Raw genomic sequence first — 26,476 nt, 5'->3', positions numbered from 1 at the left:
AAAAATTAATCCCATTTAAGGAAGAAGTTAACAGCGGTATGAAAACATATCCTTCTTATATTTTCCCACTTAAATTTTCTTTACTGTGAGGCAATTATTTTTTCCGCCCACTCTTCATTTAAAATAATTTTATGAGCAGACCTCAAAAAGGAAGAAACATTTGATAATATTGTCTAAAAAAGAGAGCAGTGTGTGTGTGTGCGTGATCGTTAAACGCCGTGATATAGTCACAGTTGTAACCTAGCAACGATTTCTTATAGAAACGGGATAACTATTTTTAGATTTTTCCTGATCGTCTTCCCAGACTTCGATTTTATGATTGGACGTGTGACAACCTTTATAATAAAAGAGAATCTTTCGATTTCTTTTTTTGATATCTGGGGCAGATTTTGGAATATTTCTTCTGACAGCTTCATGACCCGCCTTCTTAAATACTTTAATGATTAGTTTGCTGTAAGAAAGTTTTAATAACTTTTATTTGTTGTTATTAACTCTCTCGTAGCATTTTTTTTTTTTTTTTTTTTATCAAAATATGTTTAAAAGTAGCGTATATTTTTATTACAGATTTCAAATATACATTTAGAGTTAAAATATGCAAAAAAAAATTGTGAAAATGTTTTTTTTTTGTATATAGAATTGGATCATAAATGAATGGTTGTCGGAAAATTGAAATTGAAGCCATTATCATATAAAAGCAAAATTTCGAAAATTAATCTTGATATAAATTATGATTTATTTTATAGAGTACAAAAAGCGTATATACTAATGAGAGCGTGAACAATACCTACAAAACATTTATTAGAAATGAAGCTCAGTATGATAATTTTCGAAACTAGGTTCGAGGCAGTCTTACCTTACAATCTTTGACATCAAATTCGTGTTTCGTTCAAAAAATTCTAGCCAGGATAACTAACGCAATGTTTCATTTTTTTTTCTGTATAAACAATTAAACATTTCAAAAATTCAAAATGAAATCATGAACGGGTAAAAACGCTATTACGCCCCGCTATGCCCCATTCCAAACTTTCAAGATGTAAGTTATATTAAAAAAAAAAAAAAAAAAATCGAGATTTCAGAAACTACTTGAAAATGGGCAATCACTACCGAAAAGTCATTGAATTTACGATAAAATCGGCGCACACGAAGAGCGTCAAAATTGATAATTAAAATTCAAAATTCGTCTATCGTAATAATGTCGTATTAAAAATATGGTATTTTCAAAACTATGCATAAATCCGTAGCGTTAACTATCGAAAAAAAGCTATCGAAAAATTACATTGATTGTGTCAAAAACATAAATAAGCAATTTCCGTTTTTTTCTTTCTTTTTCTTTTTTTTCCCCCCTTTTCAGAAAAAAAAAAATTATTATTATTTTTTTTTCGGTTGGTGCCGTGGGTGGCACATCGAAACAAAAAGAATTAAAAAGCACTATTTTTGTTGCAAATTGTTTTCCAAGCTTTTAATTTTTAAAAATTATTTTATTTACTAATATTTTTTTTTCTCTTTAAATCTCTTTTTTTATTTTTTATTAATATCCTTAATATATCAGAGGGAATTTGATCCTAAAAGGAATCTTTAGGAATTTGATTCGCCAACTGTTGATGTGCGGCCTTATCTTTAGGAATTTGATCTATTCATATCTTAGATATATCAGAGGGAATTTGAATAGCACTTCAGATTCATTCCTTAAAATTGTTTCTCCACCTCAAAGGTTGCATAAGAAGTTAGGATGTAACAATAAAAGAAAGTGCCATTGTTTCATTTTATTACCGGCGTTCGTTCCCGTCCTTATTGGAGTGGCTATCATATCAGTGTTTTACTGATACGCTCACTAAATTCACTAAGCGTTTTTTTATAAGATATTATTTACACATTTTTTTTTGTAAAATTACTATTTTAGTTTTATTTATTTATTTAAATTTTTCTAAGATTAAATTCAACCGTTTTTTTTTTCGAATGGTTTTATAAATAATATTACACAGGAGTCCTATGGCAGAAGTTTTTCGAGCTATCGGCGACAAAACTCTCTAGCACTAATATCTTTCTGCAGGATACTTTTAATAATAACAAGCATATATGTTACTTATTTAAAATAACAAAAGGAATGTGTTTATATATTAAAAAAAAAAGCTATTTTTTTAAAATTGATTATGTAATAATTTTTTATTCTAATATTATGCACGTGTCTGTCCAGACATTTTGTGAAAGGTTCTGTTTTTGTAAAATTGTGAAAAAACTATTTATAATTTGTGAATATAAAATAAGCGTTAAGTCATATTTTTTCACCTGCTTTTGTGAATTTGTGCAAATTGGGTTCTGTTATTGCAAAAGTTGCTTAAAACCTTTTCAAGAAGTTTTTCAATTGTAAATAGATACAAGATTATGCTCAACAATTGCTGCTACTAAATTAGAGAAGCAACATACAAATATTTGGTATTTAGCCTATACTGCTCAACACAGAATATTCATTTCGGACGAATAATGAAAACAAAATCACTCACATTTTTAATAATTTAAATTGACATATTTTAAATAACACAGGTTAGTTATGTATAACTTTTAATGTGTTACGCATTAAGTAAACTTCAACCATTCTTAAATTTATAATATTTTATTTAAAAAATTGCCAGAAATTAATTTTTATTTACATAATATTCTATTAATAAATTTTATGAATAAATATAAATTGATCATTTATTTATTTACAAAAAAAAGAAAGAAAAATTATGATTTAATATTAATAAGAATGCGGACACGATGTTTGTAAAAGTAGAAATATTTTATTGGAATTACTACAATTGGAATTTAAACTTAGGGAAACTTAGTTTGTATCGAATCGTCTTTCTCCCCCCCTCCCCCTCCGAGAAGGGTTTATTCGATTAACAAAACAATAATGAAGATAAACAAATTTGTGAAGGGTCCAATTTCACGATAAATTATTTTGTGAAGGGTTCGTTTTTATGAAAAGATATTTTGTGAAGGGTCCGGTGACAGATCCGAATTTCTTCCAATGTGTGATATTCTCGCATTTTGTTAGGAGGAAAACGCACTAATTATTTCTTTCTTTGCATTTTGTAAATAAAAATCACAATAAAAAAAAAATTAAAAATCATGAAATCTGTTGCCGAAAAAAAAAGTTAGTTGACGAAATCACATGAATGGAATTCCTCAGAAAGGGGTTACAGAAATGCATGTTTCCTTTCGAGATTAGGTTGTTGTGATAAATAATATCGCATAAAAAATATCGGATTTAAAAACTACGGAAAAATCAACAGCAATACCTGCCAAAAAATCGATAGAATCATTGCCTTAAAAAGTAAATATTCAAGTGCACGATTCGAATTTTCCATTATTGTTAGAAATTAATCAGAATGTTTAAAAACCACATGAAAATCAATATTAATGCAAGGTGCGTAGCGTTTTTAAAAAGTGCTTAAACGTGCTTATTTTCGATTTTTAAAAGCTAGGTGCTTTTTCATTGCGTGTTTTTAAAAAGTGCTTAATTTCCATTTCAAAAAGAGATTATTCCTTTACCATGTTGATTTTCGCTACGAATTATGCAAAAAGACGCTGATCACATTGTTCTATTCAACGTTTTCACAGATTATTCAACCCCAATTTATTTCGGCGAATCGTTTGTCAGTAAGCGTATGAAAACTCCAATCGTTTTACATGATTCAAAAATTTTGACAATTGTCAAAAACAATGCGAAAAGATTTTTTTTAATTTTTTATTTCAACCAGGGTCCGCTTTTATGAATTTGTGCAAATAGGGTTCGGTTATTGCAAAAAAACTTTTCAAGGAGTTTTTAAATTATAAACAGATACAAGATTATGCTCGCCACTGTAAAATTAAAATAAAAAAATTAAATATTCAGAAATAAGCAGCAATTGCTGCTTCTAAATTAGAGATGTAGCATACAAATATTTAGTATTTAGCCTATACTGCTGAACGCAGAATATTAATTTCGGACGAATAATGGAAGAATCGTTTGCCGAAGGTAAAACTTAATTCGTTTGCATCCATCTTTTTTGTTTTCTGTCCTGGAAAGGGTTTATTCGATTAACAAAACAATAATGAAGATAAACAAATTTGTGAAGGGTCCGATTAAAAGAAAAATCATTTTGTGAAGGGTCCGTTTTTATGAAAAGATATTTTGTGAAGGGTCCGTTAACGGACCCAAATTTCTTCTAAACAGACCCCTGATTATGATATTTTTTTAAAGTGCTTAAAAATATTATTTGAGTACTTGAAAAGTGCTTAAATTGTGCTTATTTTTTGTTGAATAATTTGGCTACGCATCCTGACTGCCGAAAATTATATCGATTTACGATACCATCGACATAAATCGCGTAAAAAAGTGATTTATCTAAATGCATGATTCAAGTTTTACGTTTTAATATCTGTAAAGAAGAAAAGTAAATTTTTTTACTTTTCAGAAGAAAATTCTTTCTGCAAGAACTCTAACGTACTGCGACAATGTCGCCGTATCTCTGCGATTATGCCGCTGGGCACAAGAGCTCCTGTATTTTAGTAATCATATAGTTCTTATTAAAAAGACTACATTTTTTTTTATCAGCCTAATCGGATATGCACTAAATTGAAATGCCTTCGACTGTGTCCGCTATGTTACATCGTTGTTAAAAATGCGAGTCATGTATTCGGAAAGGACATTTCGTCATTAAATTGAACCGGCGCATTTGCATAATGTGCCCACGAAATTCCTAGCATTTTCTGCTTCGGCCGTCCTTCGATGATGATGATGACGAGTTATGACGTTAAGAGGTCGACATACTGGTTTTCATTCGCGAATCTTTTTCCCTCTCCTCCCCTTATTCAATACCTACTGTTAGTTCACATTCTCCCTGTATCTTGTTCAAATTTTTTTTTAATAAAATATTTTTTATTCATACACTCAAGTTCACATACATTTTTTTTTAACTTGTAGAGGGCGACACTTGATGTTAATACAGTTTTTTTCAAATATTAATTCATTCATTAAATAGGGATGAGCGGAAATGGAATTTTCTGATGGGTCATTGTTTTTAAATTTTACTATAAGCGATTCAGTTTTTTCACATGTTTTAAAGATAACATCAGTGATGATTTCCAACTTATAGCTCTATTTGAACAAAAAAATAGTTTATTGCGTACATTTAAATATTTAATTGTTTTCTATTCGCAGTGTCAGATAAATTCAATAAAGAACATGACGTGGCAGCACGTGTGGTCCACGTCACCAAATTTATACTTTTATAGTTGTCTGATATACCGAGCGTCTTTTTTTTTTCAATTCTAACTATTAGTTCACGCTCCTCCTATCTGGATTTATATATCGTGTCCAAATTTTCAATCGTTAATAAAATATTTTTCATTCGTCCCTTCAAATTCAAATACAATTTAATTGATTAATTTTAGATTATACAGTCGAACTCGTTTATAACGAGCTCGGATTTAACGAGAACTCGGATTTACCGAGGGAAACGAGAATATTTGGTTGGATCAATGTTAAGTCTATGGAACAGAAGTCGCTTTTAACGAGCAAGACCCGGTTTTAGCGAGCAATATTTTTCTGTCTTGCAATCTTTTTTTCAAAATGATAAAAAACGCGCGCGAAATAAAAAAAAAAAAAAAACCGCGAACTGAATCTTCAAAGTAAGCTAACAAACTCCTATTTTAAATATGTTGATTAATGAAAAAAATAAATGTTTTGGTAAGAATCTTTTCCTTTATTTTTCTTTCCGTTTACTGCTTCTTTCCTTTAAGACTGTAGCGCAACTAGAAATTTTTTGCTGGTTGGGGGGGATAGTTATCATTAAATTAAGAAAAGTATTTAATTAAATTAATTAAAGTAAGTAAGTATTAATTAAATTTTATGTAAACTCAATAATTTGACCTCCCAACCCCCACCCCTCTTCTGGTTGCAAGCCTGCCTTAAGGTCCCGTTCATTACGAGCACTCGGATTTAACGAGTACCTGTTACGGTCCCTTTGTGCTCGTTATAAACGAGTTCGACTGTATTTAGAATTAAATGAAGAGAAAAAAATTGTAATTATTTAATAAAAAGTATATAAAATAGAAATGTTCTTTTTTTGACCTAAGTAGGAATTGATTTTAAAATGTTTTTTTTTACATTGTTTTTTTTTTTTACATTTTTTTTCTTTTTTTTTTTTCAAAAATTTATTTTCATTTTGGAAATTGTTTATTTCAACTATCTTCTGTATAATGTTTTTGAGGCGGAGATCGTACGGTTGCAATTAGTTTTTGTTTTAATTGAGAAAGCATTTTTTTTTTATCAATCTACTGGTGCTGGGCAAAGAGGGGTTAGAAAGGGAATGATTTAGTCAGGAGGAGGGGCAGAGGCATTCAGCCGATGATTTATTTTTCTCTCGGTGGCCATCTTTCGAAAAACGTTGTGTCCCCGATTAAGTTTTGTTCTTTTACCTAATTTTGTGTTTTTGAACATAGTTTATTACATTTCTTGCAAAAAATGTGGAATATTTTTTTTTTTGTACCTTGTAAAAATAAAACGTTTGTTAAACAATAGAAATTGATTTATTACAACCTTGAACATGGTGCATAGCGTTTTTAAAAAGTGCTTAAAGGTGCTTATTTTCGATTTTGTTTTTTTAAAAGCACTTAAAGGTGCTTTTTTCATTGGGTGTTTTTAAAAAGTGCTTAATTTTCCCTTTTAGAAAATGAGATTTTTTTCTTTACCGTGTCGATTTTCGCCACGTGCTTTTCACATAGTTCTATTCAATTTTTTCACAATTCATTCAACCACAAAAAATCTATTTCGGCGTACAGTCGTCGTTAGTGTCAATCATTTTACTTGTTCGATGAAATTCTTGCGAGTCCGCATGTGCGTCTACTGAGCTGGGTTCCGTGAAATTTTTGCTGTCTCATGTGCAACTCTGCTGCAATTTGCAGGATATTCTCAATTTCAAGCTTCATTTCCATCCTCTGCTATCGAACCGAAAAATCTTTGAAAATTATTTTGCTTCTTGTTAATGTATATAGCGCTGAAAAATATTTTTTGAGAGCTTAAAGGTGCTTATTTTCGATGTTTGTCTTTTAAAACCATTTAAAGGTGCTTTTTTCATTGGGTGTTTTTAAAAAGTGCTTAATTTTCCCTTTTCGAATATAAATTTTTTTTCTTTACGTATTATGCAGAAGCGTGCTTTCCACATTGTTCTATTCATCGTTTTCACAATTCATTCAAGCACGATGCATTTCGGCGTACCGTCGGTCCGTAGCGTATGAAAGCGCCAATCATTTTACAGGTTTGATGAAATACTTGCGAGTCCGTATGTACATCTACTGAGCTGGATTTGGTGAGATTATTGCACTCTAATATCCAACTCTTCTGCATTTTGCAAGATATATTCTCCATTTCAAGCTTCATTTTCCACCCTCTGAAATCGAACCGAAAAATCTCTCGATCATTTTATAACGGCTAACATAATCAAGAAAAAGGGTTTTTTGTCAAGAACTAGTTATTTTATCATGATCATCTAAAGTCTTTGAAATTTATTTTGCATTTTGTTAATGTATATAGTGCTAAAAAATATTTTTTGAGTGCTTGAAAAGTACTTAAAAGGTGCTTATTTTTTGTTGAAAGATTTGGCTACACACGCTGAAAAAAAAGGAAAGAAAATGAAAAGTGATTCAATTTTAAAAAAATCAAGTAATTTTCGGCTTTCGCAAATTTCCTAGTTCAGTTATTTTACATGACCTTAATACTTTTGGGTGAATATCGCTGACATTTTAAGTCAAACTAATCGATGCCTGAGGCTCAATAATCAGAGAAAGTTTCTCCCATGTTTTCGTGAAGAGGATTATACTGACATCGGTGATTAAAATGATAACTTTGAAAATGCGTGCTCTCTTAATTTGCATTCTTTTCTCCTTCATTCGCTTTCATGTGAGGAGACAATGCTTAACTGTAACTGTGTGTCAATTGTTTTCTGACTCAGCACGAAGATTCTGTTGTTCGAAATTTCGTTCGTTATGAACAAACTTTTTTTTCTTGGCAGGCAACTTCTCGTTCTTCGCCCCGGAAAATGCTTTAAGTGTTGCTCGTTTAACGTTTCCCAGTGGGGGCACTTGTGAAGCTGGACTCCCGACCCCAAGCTATTGGCTTCTGAGTAAGGCACGCTGACCGCTCAGCTATCCGGCATAAACAAACAGACAGACAAGGCTAAAGGTCTGTTTATACTGTCTAAGTTCTTGAATCCGAGAAATTGTATGATTCGTGGACACTATCCAAGTTCTTGAATGTCACTGATTGGTCGAAGGAGAAACTTGCGCATTGTCCATATTCAACATTATAAAGTCACACTTACATAAATTTAAAATTACTAATAATAAATTCAAATAAAATTATGATAACCCAAATAGATCATTACAGATTAATTTATTAGGACTAAAATGTATGAAAACAGACAACAAAATGACATAATCTGATGCCTGCTTGTTGACGTCACAAAATTTAAGAAGCTGATTGGTTAAGAGAAAAAAAACTTGGATGGAAGGTAGTCTACTATCGTCCAAGGACTTGGATGATTGTTTACACGATCCAAGCTCAAAGCAAAACAAGTTTCCATCAATTTCAATCAATCTTCGTCCAAGAACTTGGACCGTGTAAACAGGCCTTAACAAAACCTGACAAATTCGTTCTTTTGTCCGTTTGCCTCTTTAAGCCAACGATTTGAGCCCTATTCCTTATAGATTCAGAAAACAGGACCTTTCTCATAAAAATTCTGAACACCAAAATAGGTGCCCGATTGCACGAAATTTAAAAAAATTGAATAGATTTTTCATTATTTCTAGAAAACGGGAACTTTCGCAAAAAGTCTGAACTAACCCATGCTTTTAAATTACTTCAGATATTTGAAAATATTTAAAAAAAATATTGATCAATTTTCTTATTACATGTAATCGCGTTGTTGCCAATAAAAAAATTAATCTAATTTTTTGATTAATTAATCTCATTATTTAAACATATATGGTTTTTATTCAGGAAAACAATGGATTTTTATTCAGGGGATTTTTTACATACTTCCGATTTGTATTTATTTTTAGCGTATTGCATTATAATTTTAACCAATTGATACACGAACATAAACAAATGCAAACCGGGTTCAGCCTTGTAAAAACAATAAAGCTGTATAGTATCATCTGATAATTAAGATTTTAATAATGCGTCTAGTAATTTGGCCTGGAACTCTAATAGAGAAATAAATTCCTTAAAGTAACTGTCAACTTATTCGACGCACTGTTTTCTTTTTTTAAAATCATTAAAGCTGCGATTGTCTTTGTTTTTCTTTCAATAATTTATTAATTTTATTAATACATTGTTTTCCCAATCGTAGAATAATATTTTGTTTTAAATATAACTTATTCGGCTCTTGATTTTGAGGAAAATGTCATCTTAATAACCATTGTCTGTGAAGCGTTTAAAATTTTACGAACTATAAAATTCTTTTCCTAAGTCATCTTGTCGAACGGATTGTTGTTCGTAAAGAGGACTAATGAAGTCTTAAATTTACGATATCTTGGGTTTTTCTTGCTCTGCAAAATGTTGTTGTTTAAGGAAGTGTATTTTTACATTTTCTTCGTCATGTGTTCACGAATCGCTCCAATTCTTTCAGTTTATAAAGTACGCAAACGACATTATTGGTGTATATGGAGCGGAAAGATTATTTTACTCTTTTTTCTAAGACTTCTTTTTTGCTAAATTTGCAATGTTGCGATGCCCTAATTGCTGCGTTTCGAGTGAAAGAGCTGTTGGTTGATGTTTCTTGAATATTATTACGCATCATTTCTCTTTTTAATATGGATATTTTAGCTTCCTATTTATCGCTCCTTTTCACTTTCTCTATGTTTTCGTATTCTATGTTCATTTTTTTTTTCTTCTTCAAAACTATAGACACTTAAAAATTTTAACGATTCTGTTTTTCTTCACATTTTTTCTGTATAATATACAGTCCTTAGCCAAATTATTAGACGCGCTATAAGATTCTATGTAAAATCTTAATTATCCGGTGATACTATACAGCTTTATTGTTTTTACTCTACTGAAACCGGTTTGCACTTGTTTATGTTCGCGTATCAATGGGTTAAATTAGACGATAGATAATATAAATTAGACGATTGGATAAATTAGATAGATTAATATGTTATATGAATATAGACTATTTATTAGATCAGTATATTATATTAGTATATTTATACCAAATTACTCGACGCACTGTAGTGTTTTAATAATGACATGTTTTGCACTAGTTTATGTGCGATAATTTTATATTTAAACATATATGTAATGGGTTTTTATTCAGAAGATTATTTTATATACTTCCTATTTGTATTTAATTTTTAACGTACTGCATTACAATGTTAACCAGTTGATACACTAACCAGGGATCTGTTTAGAAGAAATTTGGGCCCGTCAACGGGCCCTTCACAAAATATCTTTTCATGAAAACGGACCCTTCACAAATTTGTTTATCATCATTATTGTTTTGTTAATTGAATAAATCCTTCCCAAGGGCAGAAAACAAGAAAGATGGATGCAAACGAATTAAGTTTTACCTTCGGCAGACGATTCTTCCATTATTCGTCCGAAACGAATATTCTGCGTTCAGCAGTAAAGGCTAAATACCAAATATTTGCATGTTGCATCTCTAATTTAGAAGTAGCAATTGCTGTTTATTTTTGAAAATTTAATTTTTTTAAATTATAGTTTTACAGTGCTGGGCATTATTTCGTATCTCTTTACAATTTAAAAACTCCTTGAAATTTTTCTTTGCAATAACCGGACTCTATTTGCACAAATTCATAAAAGCAGGACCCTGGTTGAAAGAATGCGACTTAACGTTTCTTGTAATTTTTTCACAATTTTACAAAAGACGGACCTTTCACAAATTGTCTGGACACACCCCTGGTTTAAGTATGTGTGTATTGTGTTTAAGTATTAAAAAAAAAGGTCCTCATTAAGTTTTTATATAAATGACACGCATTCCTCTAAAATATGAATGTTTTGAAAAAATAATGAGAGTGGCGTTAAGAAAATAATCCAAAAAACATTAAAAAAAAGTTGAAGAAAACAAATTCTCATCAAACAAAATTTTTATATAAAAAGAACGAAATTAAAATTAACTGGTCGCACTCATTTCATCGACAATCACTTCATCGACAGGATCATTTCGTCAACAGTTTGTAGGAAAGGTTATTTCGTAGGCAAAGTCATGCGTAATTTTGAAACTAGTTTTATGTTTTTTTTACATTAGACGTTATGCCCCTTGCACTTCTTTGTAATTTATTTGTATTTGTGTTGAAATTTTTTAAGCCTAGCCTGATGCAAAATCTTAAGTTGCCAGAAAAGAAGCATTTTATTTGAAAATTGCCTACTCCTCTATTTACATCACGTTGGAGGAACGAAGCATTTTTTTTACATTTGGTGTTGTAATTGCATTTTACACATTTAAATTGTATATTACGCAATTTTTTACTCGTCATATTTAACCCATTTATTTCTAAGCTTAATTCTTAATGTACATTATTATAGATTAGCTGGGGTCTGTCCAGACATTTTGTGAAATAGTGAAAAAATTACTCACATTCTTTCAACCAGGGTCCGCTTTTATGAATTTGTGCAAATAGGGTCCGTCATTGCAAAAAAAAAACTTTTTCAATGAGTTTTTAAATTGTAAAGACATACAAGATTATGCTCAACACTGTAAAATTGCAATTAAAAAAATTAAATTTTAAAAAATAAACAACAATTGCTCCCTCTAAATTAGAGATGCAACATACAAATATTTGGTATTTAGCCTATACTGCTGAACGCAGAATATTCATTTCGGACAAATAATGGAAGAATCGTCTGCCGAAGACAAAACTTAATTCGTTTACGTCCATCTTTCTTATTTTCTGCCCTGGAAAGGGTTTATTCGATTAATAAAATAATAATGAAGATAAACAAATTTGTGAAGGCTCCGATTAAAAGAAAAATCATTTTGTGAAGGATCCTTTTTTATGAAAAGATATTTTGTGAAGGGTCCGTTAACGGACCCAAATTTCTTCTAAACAGATCCCTGATTAGCATCGCAAAAGCAATTGCAATAACTATTGTGAATGATTCTTGATGTAGGGAGTGAATGAAGGGTGAAATTAGCAAGGAAAAAAAAGACAGTATATAATGAATCTGTAAGATAATGAAACCGCGTGGTAGATATGTCATTGACAAGGTCTTTCCGCTAACAGGCCATTTCAGCTGTAAAAATTCTCTGTCTATAAAAGGAAAATTATACTTATATAATGTTCCCCCACAATGAGGAATGTGTATTAATACAGTGTAAAGTCTTGTCAAAAAAAAAATTAACGAACTTTTACAATGATAACAATGGTGGTGATTGCAAAAAATTTAATCAGAAAAACACAAATCTTTTAGATAGTTAGCTAGTAAAACTACTTCTTGTTTTATCAAAAATTTATATGTTCCCTATGTTTATATATTTATTTTTTCAAGCTTGGTTGATTTTTTTTTATATGCAAGTAATCATTAATTTTGTTACTATTGACATATTAACAAAATTTTCTTACATAAAATTTCAATATTTATATGTTTTCTCTTTAAAAAATATATCGATTTAGGGAAAAACAAACTAAGATGTATGAGTGGCTATTACCAGAGATGGGCATTTGTCATTCAGAATAATGAATTAAGAATGATGAATAATTATTCAAAATCTGAATAATGAATAAAGATTTATTCATTAGTCAGAAATATTTTGAATAAGGAATAAATCATTCATTATTCGTTATTCAGTATCCTTTATTCATTAGTCAAGAATAACTGAATAATTTCACTGGTCAACAAAAATGGGCACGGAATACTCTAATTGACTACAATTATGACAACTTCAAATAAAACGTTAATCCTTTTCAAGTATATTTATATAATGTTTGAGAAAATTTACTTTTGTCTAACATAATGCATACTTTTGAGAAATGGTTACATGGCAAAAAAGGGTTTAATTTTTTAAATTAAAATTTTATTTAAAAATTTAAAATAATATTATCGTTTGCTTTCAAAAACTATAAAAAATTGCGTTTTATAGATTTTAGAACAAAATGAACTTAAGTAACTAAACTGTTATAAACCTACTTTTTAGCACAACTAAGTATGTAACGCTGGAGTAAGTTAAAATAACATAAAAATAAATAGTCATACTTGTCTTAGTTTTATAGTTTATCTCCTAAAATAAGACGTTTAAGAGCAAACGATGTTTTGCATCTCGTTATAGACAAAGACATATCGATTGCATTTTTTGCTAGTTATTCAAATTTTATTCAGAAAAATTAGTCATGACTAATGAGTTTATTCATCAATCATTATTCAAAAGTTTTTATACATTTGCATAATGAATGATGAATAATGACTAAATTTTCATATGAATAATCATTCAGAATAAATTTATTCTGAATAAATTTAGTCATGAATAAAATTTTCGTGAATGATGCTCATTACTGGCTATAACAAAGTGAGCAAGGGGCGAAACTTCCTAGTATTATAAAAATCTTGGAAAAAATGCATGTAGGGAAAAATAAAATGAAAATCCGACTTGGAAAACATATTGGGAAATATTGTTGATAAAAAAAAAAAAAATTTCTAACTCTCTTTATCGTGTCTTTGTCAGCTATGCTGCTGAAGAGGGGAGTTTCTGACAATTCTTGTGAAATTTAAATGCAATATTATTTGAAACAAAAAACTTGTTCTCACATTTCCTGTTTATTTTATTTCTTATTTAATTAATTATTTATAACGTTTTAATAGTTTAATATGTATTTTATTCTATGTGTTCCCCAAACATGTATAAGTTTTTTTACCTTATAAAATAGACATCGTTAATTTAAAAAAAAAAAAAAAAAAAAAAAAAAAAAAAAAAAAAACTCAATGACTCCACATCCTCGGTATGCGATGCAATCGAAATGATCGTGTAAAAAATGGTTCCAAATCAAAGGAGGGGAAGAAACCTGTCTAATTGGTTTTTATGATTTAAAACATTTAGAAGAAAAAAAACGCAACTTGTTACGATATAACAAATTGACTTTTGAGTTTATCATTGAGGAGAGTTGGCCATATGCATCTGATTTTATTCTCATTAATTTATTTTTTTACCCAAATATTAAAATGTTTTTCTTTTCGATTTGCCAGAGAATAAAAATTTATTTAAATTAATAAAATTTGCAATGAGAGTATATATTTTAAGGGAGAACACTAAGGAAAGTTCTTTAAAAAGTGTAATTGGAAATGGAAATGTTTTTAAATATCATGTTTGATCTGTGTTCTGAAAAAGAAATGTGAATTTTTGTCACCAAAACGAAAAAAGTGGAATTTTAAATGTTGCTAGAAGTTTATTGTAAAATTTTGCCCTTGCGGTTTGTTATGCGTGAAAATTTTTATAAATTTATTTTTTCATTTTTAGTCTACTGAACAAACTTGATATTTTAAATATATATAAATTTTATTCGATATATAATTTTTTTCGACATTTTAGTTTTGAGTCAGTTCAGGCCGAACATAAAAAAAATTTTGATTGGCGATAAATTCTGCTAATAGTGGTCAGAAAGCGTTTGAAAATTGTGTTTCCATTCTGTACAGAAAACCAATTAAAAATTTGAGCACTTAAAGTAGTCAAAAATTGGTCAAATTTTAATTGCAAGATTTTCCTTTTCTTTTTTTGTAGAGTAATAGTTATTTATTCTTACGTTTAAATTCCAGGTTTGATTTTTTTTTTTTTTTTTTTTCATTTTCTTTTAAACAAAATGTGTCTAATATAAATTCTGGAAATAGAAAGGAATTAATTCATAATTTATTTACTACGCTTATAATTCTTATTAAATTACACTATTATTATTTAATTAGAATAATAATAGTATAATTTAATAATAGTATAATTTAATAATAGTATAATTTAATAATAGTATAATTTAATAATAGTATAATTTAATAATATTAGTTTAGAATTTAATGATTAATACTATTATTAAATTCACTATCCATAGAAAGAAAATATTTTGTGAAGAGCAAACACTAACACGCTTGCAATGTTACGCCTGTGTTTCTAAATATTTTTGGTCCGGTGAGTAGCACTTTAAATATTGTTGGAGCAGAGGTCTGTTTAGAAGAAATTTGGGTCCGTTAACGGAATCTTCACAAAATATCTTTTCATTAAAACGGATCCTTCATAAAATATTTTAACTTAAAAACGGACCCTTCACGAAATGATTTTTCTTTTAATCGGACCCTTCACAAATTTGTTTATTTTCATTATTGTTTTGTTAATCGAATAAACCCTTCCCAGAAAGATGGATGTAAATGAATTAAGTTTTGTCTTCTGCAAACTCCTCATCCATTATTCGTTCGAAACGAATATTCTGCGTGCAGCAGCATAGGCTAAATACCAAATATTTGCATGTTGCTTCTCTAATTTAGAAGCAGCAATTGCTGTTTATTTTTAAAAGTTTAAATTTTTTTTATTAAAATTTTACAGTGTTGAGCATAATCATGTATCTATTTACAATTTAAAAACTCCTTGAAAATTGTTTTTGCAATAACAGTACCCTATTTGCACAAATTGATAAGAACAGGACCCTGGTTGAAAGAATGTGACTTGACGTTTATTTTATATTCACAAATTACGAGTAATTTTTTTAAAATTTTACAAAAACAGGACCTTTTACAAAATGTCTGAACAGACCCCTGTTAATTATTATTCGTAGCCCTTACCGGAGACTTTACTTCAGTAGATATAGTAAAACACGTTTTTAATATCTCATCTCATCAAAATAAAGATTTTATTTTATTTTATAACCGTCGTTGAACAGCCGACCCAATTTCATGGGTTTACGACTACTTACGTTCCTTGTCCAACTCCGTAGCCTTGTAATTTTGAACCAATCCAGAAGACAAGGAAACTCCTGGATTAGTACCCCCAGAGGTATTGATTTGTTGTGGGAACATGGAGGACTTTGAGACTCGACAGATTTAACGTGCATCAGTCACCATTTACTACACGGGGAGTCTTCGGCCGGCGAGGATCGAACCCACGACCTCTTGGATATGGGTCCAGCGCCCTACCGACCAGGCTATCCCGGCCCCAAAATAAAGATTAACTGTATTAAGTATCATCTAACACAATGCTCTTTCTCGAAGTTAACTCAATGATATGCGAAATTTGCCACAGCCGAATAATTTCGCCAGCACTCATAACTTCAAACGGTCATAACAAACCTATTTTCACAGTAATTATCATAATAGTGCACAGTATTATTAATGCAGTTTTAATAGTCCGCACATTTTCTAAAAAGAAATACTTTGTACCTATATTAGTATCTTTGGTACTTACTGAAACTGTACCATAATACTTAGAGGTCTGTCCAGGGCAAATTTACTACCGTTTAACGGTAACTTCACTAATTCAACTCTAGGAAAAGTGGTAGTTTCACAAAATACTTAAAAAAAAAGTTCTAAAATTCTCTCCCCCCTGCCTTTTAAAATTTTATTGTTGTATCCCTGTAAAAACAATAAACCAAGAATTTATTTCGCATTTCGATTTGCAATGGAACCCAACAGTGGTTTGCTCTACGAATAAGTCAGGTGTTTGGTCAGATAGTGCGGCGTAAGTCTAGCCGGTCACTTAAGCCTTATTATAGCGAACTTTTTTTCCGCAGAGTTTTTTTTAAATGAAATGACGAAGCTTTCCCTCTGTGAAGTTTACAGGAAGTCGAAACTCGAACTAATATTTTAAACATTATTCCTTTGTTTTTTAATGAAACGTATTTTTCTCTGTGAAATTTTTTTCTGTATGAGCGGGTCGAAATAACTTTTAGTGCTAGTACTGTTAAATCTTCTATATTTCTATTAAATTCAAGTTGAAATTTAATTAAGGACATTGATTTTTATGGATTTTTAAATTTGGAAACAATTTTAAGATCAAGATTTTACAACAAAATTGTTTTTGAGCACATATGGGAAAAATATATATGTAGAAATTTACCAGTCATAAATGATTTTTATTTGTAGTGACAATGTTTTCTTATTTTACCATGTTTTTGTGTTGATTTGTTAACATAATTTTCACAAATTATGTCTAAATTTTCACAAAATAGGCGCCTCTTAAAAAAACCTAGACAGACCCCTCGTAGTGCATATTATCAGAAATAATTAAGCATCATTGACATCCTTAACAGATAAAAGTATGGCAGTTTTTTGCTTTTCCCCCAAACGAATTAGTATCATTTCTTTCTCAATTTGACTTTTTATTATAGCTTCCCTTTTTTTTTCTTTCAATTAGTACGTATTACCGAAATTAATTGAGCATTGACGTTAAAAATCTTAATGATGATTTTATACTTTCCTCCCACGAATTTGTTCTATTCCTCCATGAATTTTGATTTTTAGAACATAGTTTATTTTCATTATTACAATTACAACCTCCTTGTTTCGATTTGTTCGAACCCGCTCGATCGCTATTTTTTGATGGTGACTGGTTTCTTAATTCAACTGTAACATTGGGTCACTATCGAAGTCCGTTGAAGAAACTTATCTCTTTCGGCAGGTCACGTGAGCTGTATTTTTCTTCCGCCAATGAAAAAATTCATACGCGTTTTCTCAACTATCGTTTGGGGGAATATTTTTAACTGTGATTTTCAAATTAGCGTCTGCTCGCAAAGTTGTGATCTGATCATCGATATTTGTGTCTGTAATCATCTAAAATATTACTTAAGCTCTTTAAATATTTCACAGTATTAACAGAATTTTTTTAAAAACTGTTGTTTTATATAAAAATTTAAAAGTTATTTTGATTTAGAATAATTATTTTAAACAATTTCGGATACAACGATGTTAAGTTTTCAGTTTTAAAATTCTCTTTATTTAAACGTTTTAAGCTCTCATGACATATTTTAATTTATGTTAAGTATTTTTTAACTTCTGTTTTAGATAATAATTTGAAACTTCTACTATTATATATATATTTGTAGTATATATTATATATATTTCATTTGAAATTTACATTTTCAAAATACCTATGCATCAAAAAATCATGGACCGGGATAGCCTGGTCGGTAGGGCGCTGTGCCCATGTCCGAGAGTTCGTGGGTTCGAACCCCGCCGGCCGAAGACTCCCTGTGTAGTAAAGTGACTGACGCACGTTAAATCTGTGGAGTCGCAAAAGTCCTCCATGTTCCCATGACAAATCAAAACCTCTGGGGGTACTGGATTGGAGATCGATCGTTCTCCGATTCAGGTCAAAATTACGATCTGTGGATGAATGTATAAATGGGTCCGCCCTATAAACGGGTGCGACGTATGGTGTGGCAGAAGTCGAATTCTTGGCCATAGATGGCGCCACTGAAAATAAAGAACAATCGCACTTCTCTGCCTAAACAGGCATACGTCTACAACAACAACAACAACAGCAAAAAACATATACGTTTAACCAGTTCGGCAAACGTAAGTCCGCAATGAGATTAAATAGTTGTATATACCTTGTCGAACATCCAGTGGCAGAATTTTTTCTCGCTATCTGCGACCAAACACTGTAGCACTAATAACTCTCTAGATTACGCATCGTGTAAATAATCATCACAATAAAAAAATAATGAAAAATCATGAAATCCGCGCGTACTAGAAATTGCCACTAAAGAAATCGACGACGAAATCAAGTGAATCGGACACATCAAAAAGGGGTTATTTAAATGCGTGTTTCGTTTGAACATTAGATTGTTGTAATAAATAACATGCTATAAAAATATCGGATTTAAAAACTATTGCGAACAATAGCAATAACAGCCAAAATATCGATAGAATCTTTGCCTTAAAAAGTAGATACTCAAATGCACGATTCGAATTTTCCTTATTGCTTGAAATATATCGGGATATTTTAAAACCCACGTGAAAATCAATACAAATAATTTCCGAAAATACAATCGAAACATGATATCGATTTACGATACTATCGTTCGTAAATTGATTCAAAAAAGTTATTATCTAAATGCATGATTCAAATTTTACGTGTAAATTTCTGTAGAAAAGAAAACTATTATTATTTTTTTTTTTAACTTTTCGAAAGAAAAATCTTTCTGCAAGAACTTAGTAACGTTCTGCGACTATGTCGCCGGTCGCTGCGATTCTGCCACTGGGGTGGAAAATGATAATTAATCAAATGTTGGCAATTTATTCTTATGTTGTTGACGTATGCCATTAAGGCAGAGAGGGTGCGATTGTTCTTGTTTTCCAGTGGCGCCATCTATGGCCAAGTAAAAAAATTAAAACTTTTAAAATCTCTTATAAATAGTAAATAACAAACATCAATTAAAAGAGATTGCGAAGCTATATTTATATGTTGTTTTATTTATTTGCAGAAATAGAACTTGCAACAAAATGCGTAGTAGAAGTGGATCAGCAACAGACTATACTGCACAATCCTCATTCCAGGAACGGGTGAGTTTTGCTTTTGTATTTTAATATTTTGAATTTTCTTCGATTTTTTTTAAATGTGAAAGCTCATACAGAGTAGCGCCGCGAATGTATCGTAACTACCACTACAATTATTCAATTCCCATTCACTAATATATAAGACATGTTAACTCCTTTGTTTGTCCTGAAGTACCATCTCCATAGATGACTGTTTACATTGTCGGTAACGAACATCGAACTCGAGAATTGCCATTTTTCGTTGTAGAGCATGACAACCTCCTTGGGCAAAATTTAACCGCAGTGCATGCGTTCTAACCTGTTGTCAGTAGTCTTCTGAATTAAGCTTTCTAATAACCACGTTATTTAGATAACTTTCACTAATAACCACGTTTTTTTTAGAAAAGATGATAAGTTATTCACCTTAATCACATAACCGGTTAGTAACTGAATCAATAAAGAAAAAAGAAAACAATGGAAATAAAAACATGGCCACCGAAGCCGATGTCTTCAGGGGGTACCAGCTCCGGAAGTCATGGAACAAAACCTTTTCTATTGAGAGAGCACGACAAATGTTAAAATTTTCTGCCTCAGTACCCCGATGGTTTTACCAAAGTCCAGGAAAAATACAAGACAAACATAAAATCAAATCAGAAGAGAAATTTCAAATAAAATCTTGAGAATATAATACAAAAACTCTCAGTTAACTGGTCAAACAGCAATTTCATGAAACTAACTCAATGTAAAAGAAACATTTGAAATAAAGTTATTTTAAATATTTGTTGTAAAACTTTACAAAGTTCTTGCAAAAAGATTTTTCTTTTGGAAAGTAAAAAAATTTAGTTTGTTTTTCTGCAAAAATTTACACGTAAAATTTGAATCACGCATTTAAATAATCACTTTTTGAAGCGCACAATTTATGCCGATATCGTAAACCCATTTTGATTGCATTTTCGGCTGTTATTGGCATCGATTTTCAAAGTCCCGAAATATTTCAGGCGATATGGGAAATTCGAATTGCGCCTTTGATCATTTACTTTTTAAGGCCATGATTCTATCGATTTTTTTTGGCAGTTATTGCTTTTGATTTCTACATAGTTTTTTAAACCCGATATTTTTTTACACTTTATTATTTACTGCAACAGTCAAATCTTGAAACGAAACATGCATTTGAGTAACTCTTTTCTGAAGAGTCCGATTTGCGTGATTTCGTTGTCAATCTGTTTTTCAGTAATTACTGCAACACATTTCATGATATTTAATTATTTTTTTTAATGTGGTGATGATTTGCAAAATGCGATAAAGGATATAATTAGTCAGTCCCCCACCCATAACAAAATGCGAGAATATAGTCTATAATATTAGAATAAAAAAATACAACATATTTAATTTTAAAAAAAAATTTATTGTTTTTGTATGTACAGTGATTTTGTTACCTTAAAATAGTAACATACATCCTTGTTATTATTGAAAGTATCTAACAGAAAGATATTACAGGGTGCGTAGAGTTTTTAAAAAATGCTTTAAGGTGCGTATTTTTGATTTACGTTTTTAAAAGCTCTTAAAGGTGATTTTTTTTTATTCCGGGTTTATAGAAAGTGCTTAATTTTCTATCTTTTAACAAAAGATTTTGTCTTTGCCGTGTCGATTGTCGTTCTAAATTACAAAAAAATGCATGATTTTTTACAATTTTCTCCGCAGTACTTATCAGAAACTAGTTATTTTTATCATGATTATGTTAAGTTTTTTAAAAATGTTTTTGAATCTTATTGATTCCATGTTTATAAATTAGGAACTTTAAACGGTAGAATTTTTTTTTTATTGTTGCACAGATCCTAATTATGATTTTTTTTTTTTTGGAAAGTGATTAAGAATATTTTATGAGTGTTTAAAAAATACTTAAAGGTGCTTATTTTCTGTTTAAAAATCAGGCTATGCTACTTGTATTAGTGCTAGAGAGTTTTGTCGCAGAAAGCCCCAAAAAATTCTGCCATAGGGCACACACGCATAATACAGTGGTGGCCAAAAATGTGGACATTTTTTTAAAGTTTCATGTTTTTCAACTTTGTGTGCTTGTAGAATATATTAATTTTCACTTAAATACAAACGTTTATATATCAAATTGAAGGTAATTTAATGTAGAATTTAATAACCAAAACAGAATTAAAATATCTGTATTAAAAGTTATGCTCATTTTAGTAGAACAAACAAACACAAATCGTTTTGAATAAGGACGTGTTTTGTAATAAAAGCGTATTAGCCAATCACAAACACTGTTCTTAGGACCAATCAAATGTCTGTAACTATAGTTTAGGTTATTTGGATGGTAAAAGAGTTATTGTTGTGGAAATATTTTGTGGAATGATTCATACTAGTACAATTAAATAGAGTATTGCTGTTTTTGAATATTTAAAGTCCCTTTTTTTAATTATACTAATTTTAAACAATGTCATCAACAAGAAGAACTAATTGGACATCTACAAAAAGAAGCCGAATTGTCATATTGAGAGAAAATGGCCTCTCTTATGCTGAAATTGCAAGACAAGTTGGTGGTTCAGTGACTTGTTCTGGTGTACGAAAGTTCTGTTTACGTTATGAAAAAACGAAATCAGTGGAAAATAAAGTCAAATCAGGTCGAAAAAAATGCACAAGTGCTACTACCGATTGAAAAATTAAACGGCTATGCCTTCAAGATAGAAAAGTTTCATCAGGTGCCATTAGATGTGAAATGAATGCAGCGGGTATTGCAGTAAGTTCAAGAACAATAAGAAGAAGGTTATCAGGATTTGGACTACAAGCTAGAATTCCAAGGCAAAAACCATATTTAAATCAAAAGCAATGCGAAAAACGATTTAAGTGGGCAAAAGAACACATTTAATGTTTAGAAAATCAATGGAAGCAAGTAATCTGGAGCGATGAGCTTAAAATATCGCTCTTTGGTAGTGATGGTAGAAAATACGTGAGACGTAGAGTACGTGAAGCACTTCATCCTGATTGCATTGAAGCAACTACAAAAAAAACCCCAACAAATGTCATGATCTGGGCATGTATGTCTGCAGATGGTGTGGGCCGAATTCAAGTGATTGATGGCATCCTGAATGCCAAAAAATACATCGAAAGTGTCGTGAAACCAAAATTGATACCTTCCGTCAGGGATTTCTTCCCCAACAACGCACCATTTATTTTTCAGCAGGATTCAGCTCCTTGCCACACAGCAAAAGTATGCAAAGCATGGTTTCAAAATAAAGGCATAGATATATTACCATGGCCAGGAAACAGCCCTGATCTCAATCCAATTAAAAATTTGTGGCGACTTTTGAAAATTCTTGTACGAAAAAAAGCGTCCATCCAATAAAAGACAACTTATTGAAGTTATAATTGATTCTTGGCACCATGTGATTACGAAAGATGAACTCCAAACACTCGTTCACTCGATGAAAAGACGCTGTGAAGCTGTCTTAAAAAATAAGGGTTATCCTACTAAGTATTGATTGTGTAAGTATCACTTTAAAAAAAATGCAAATCTAAGATCTTACTGTTAGTTGCATAACTTTTTTTGTAATACAGATATTGTAATACTGTATTTATTATTAAATTTTACATTAAATCACCTTCAATTTGATATATAACTGTTTGTATTTAAGTGAAAATTAATCTATTCTACAAGCACACAAAGTTGAAAAACATGAAACTTTCAAAAAAGGTCCACACTTTTGGCCACCACTGTATATATTATTATTTATATTAATTATCTATCCTATTCACTTAGTTACGTAGTTTTATGACTAGTGGTAGAGATCTCGTTCTAGTTAAAAGCTCAGAGAAAGGTCAAGGTGAAGAGCTGGAAAGGAAGGAAAACGTGATCCCAACAAAGGGGAAAATATTCTCATTAGTGTTATTCCACACAAAAGAAATCGTCAAGTGTTGGTGGTTCTCCTTCACACAATTCTTCTATTCATAAAATAGAAAAGGTGTGGTTCCACCAGCAAATAATATGCTTTTAATGTTCATCCTTCCCTTTACGGTAATAAACATGCATCTTAAGTTATCCGGGAATAATTTTTTTGGCATAAACATTCCATAAGAAAATTAATCGTAGCCCGAATTAGTTATTGAATATTCAATCATTATTTAATCTTTTAGTTTATTTTAGGAAGCATACATTCCCCGGCCATATTATTAGACCTACTATCAGATTCTATGTAAAATCTTAATTATCAGGTGTTACTATACAACTTCATTGTTTTTACGGGACTGTTATATAATGCAAAAATATGTAGAACTTTATGAAATAGCTCAGCCTTTTTATGCTAGCTTTTCCAAATTCCTATATGGTTGAAGCCGGTTTCAGTCACGTAAATTCAATCTTTTAAATGTGGAGTTACGAGGGGATTTAAAATTAAAATTGACCAATTTTGAACCCAGTATAGCGAACCTTGCAAAAAAAAACACCAGGCGCCCTCATCTCATTGGTTAAGAAGCAATAAATCAGTAGTTACTTTACTTATAATTTCTACTTACTTATAATTACTTATTATGTCATAAATATTAATGTATTTATATTTCAACATTAATATATTTTTTATAAAACTATTGTTACACAATGTACTATTACTTTAATAAATGTTCAAAATCATAAAATAAATGTACAAACACAGTATAGAATTTTATCTTAATTAACGGAAAATTACTTTTATGGGGGGTCGATGAAGATTTCGAAAAATTATATAGGGGTCGATGATGAAAAAAGTTTGGCGACCCATGCGTTAGTGTATCAATGGGTTAAATTAGACGATATATAATATAAATTCCATGATTGGATACATTAGACAATATATTATATAAATATGGAATATTTATTATATAAATATAGAATATTTATTATATCGGGTATTATACTTGTATATTATAATACTAAGATCAAATTATTAGACGCACTGTAGTGTTTTAATAATGACAAGATTTGCACGAGTTTATAGGCAGTACTTTTATAATTAAACATACATGTAATGGGATTTTATTCAGGAGATTTTTTTACATACTTATATACTTCCTATTTGTATTTGATTTTCAACGTATTGCATTGCAATGTTAACCCATTGATACAGGAGCAAATGCAAACCGGTTTTAGCCACTTAAAAACAATAAAGCTGTATAGTATCACCTCATAATTAATATTATACATAGAATCTTATAGTGCGTCTAATAATTTGGCCTGGTAATGTAAATTGTCCTTAAAGTCACGTTGGTTCAGTGATTAATGCACTGAACAGAAATAGCGAAAAAACTGAGGTTTGTTCCACAGTGGTGGCTTAAAGCACACCCACCTTCAGATTGATGGAGACTAGGTTGTCTGAGACGTAAAAGTGGTCTGTGCACAATGCCGACCACGTTGCCTTAATAATGCCTTCATGAATTACCTCTATGATAGAAATCTTCAAATTTGGCGTAAGACAACCCAAAAAAGTAATTGTCACATCAATAGCGTTTTTAAATTTGAATGTTTTTTAATAATTTATGTATAAATGCGCAACAAAAAAACCGTTTCGTCAGAAAATCGTGTGTAACAAAAACAATTCAGGAAAGGAAAGCAATTGTTCATCTTTTTGTAAATAAAGCAATTTTAAAGGAGAAGTCATTCAATGAATATTATAGCAATGAATATTATCAGCAATGAATATTATCAGCAATGAACATTATGAGCATTTTATTATAAGCATTTAATATTATTATTAAATATGTTTAGCATTAAAGCGATGAATTTCTCGAAGCACGCTGTGAACTATGCTAAAGTGAACTATGCTTTACTGAGAGTGCTAAAATTCGCTCAAAAAGATATTTTTCCAGCTTATGAATCCCCTTTTTTTTTTGGATATATCTTATAAAGACAAACAATTGTTCAAAATCCTTAGAGTTACTTCATAATCGTCTCTCTCATTTCGTGGTTTTTAAAACAAGGTGATCTCCCAGATGAAAAAAAAAAAATGTCTTTTACGTGGCATTGATTGATTGATATTAACTATTCATGTAACATTTCGATGACGTTTAGGCGTAACATTGTTCTTGCGTCACGCGATTATTGATTGGAATTTAGTGGATCAAGATATAAAATTAGCTCCCAAGACATCAACTATTCCCAATTCTTTTCAGTCTCTCTGTGCCAGCGAGCGTGCGTGTATATATATATATATATATATATATATATATATATATATATATATATATATATATATATATATATATATATATATATATATACAGTAGGGAACCGATTATCCGGAATGGTCGGGACCATCGCTATTCCGGATAACTGATTTTTCCCGTTTTCTGAATCGCTACAAAAAGCCGTTTTTTTTATTGTTAAACCCAACTAAAAAAAAAAATATTTGGAAATAATCTTAAAAATAAGAAAAAACAATGAAGTAATACACTAATGATTATTTCCAAAATGATGGTAAGGTAAACATCTTTAAAAAAAGAAGGAAAAATCGTAAAATCTTATGAGGGAAATTTTTTTTTTTTTTAAATGGCGAGAAAATTTATCTAATTTCGTTCCGGTTTTTTGGTTTTCTGATTTCCGGATAACGGGTTCTGTACTGTATATATATATATATATATATATATATATATATGGGTCATTCTCACGAAAACTGTCATTTTTCAGTTCATAAAATCCCAAAAAAGGAAAGTGAATAAAAAGCTCTGAAACTTTTTATATTAATAGAAATATGTAATGGCATTATAAAGAAAGTATATATCCTATAAATTATACTTAATATTTAAATTAATTAATTTTTTAAATAATTAATTTATAATAAATTAATTTATAATAATTAATAATTAATTAATTTAATAAATAAATTAATGAAATAAATAAATTAATTAATTTAATAAATTAATTTATTTTCCAAATTAATTAATAAGTAAATTAATTACTTTCAGTATTTAAAAAGTGAGGGAATGACACTAATAGTGAGGGAATGATATTTT

At 30.1% G+C, this 26,476-nt stretch overlaps 1 protein-coding gene across 6 annotated transcripts in view; it reads left to right on the top strand.

Moving 5' to 3' along the window:
• Positions 1-26,476, top strand: part of Khc-73 (Kinesin heavy chain 73) — a 126,740-nt gene that overhangs the window by 21,275 nt on the left and 78,989 nt on the right. For all 6 annotated transcript variants that reach the window (XM_087166321.1, XM_087166319.1, XM_087166320.1 and 3 more), the window contains exon 2: positions 19,435-19,513. In XM_087166321.1, the coding sequence (XP_087022447.1) occupies positions 19,454-19,513 (60 nt within the window). In that variant the 5' untranslated portion in view covers positions 19,435-19,453. The remainder of the gene's footprint in view (positions 1-19,434; positions 19,514-26,476) is intronic.

This window comes from Parasteatoda tepidariorum, chromosome 6 (genome assembly GCF_982258835.1).
Source record: "Parasteatoda tepidariorum strain Cologne lab strain chromosome 6, Ptep-v5.0, whole genome shotgun sequence".
Taxonomy (NCBI): domain Eukaryota; kingdom Metazoa; phylum Arthropoda; class Arachnida; order Araneae; family Theridiidae; genus Parasteatoda; species Parasteatoda tepidariorum.
The sequence above is the reverse complement of the archived record's forward strand: the minus strand, read 5'-3'. Positions and strand labels throughout refer to the sequence as shown.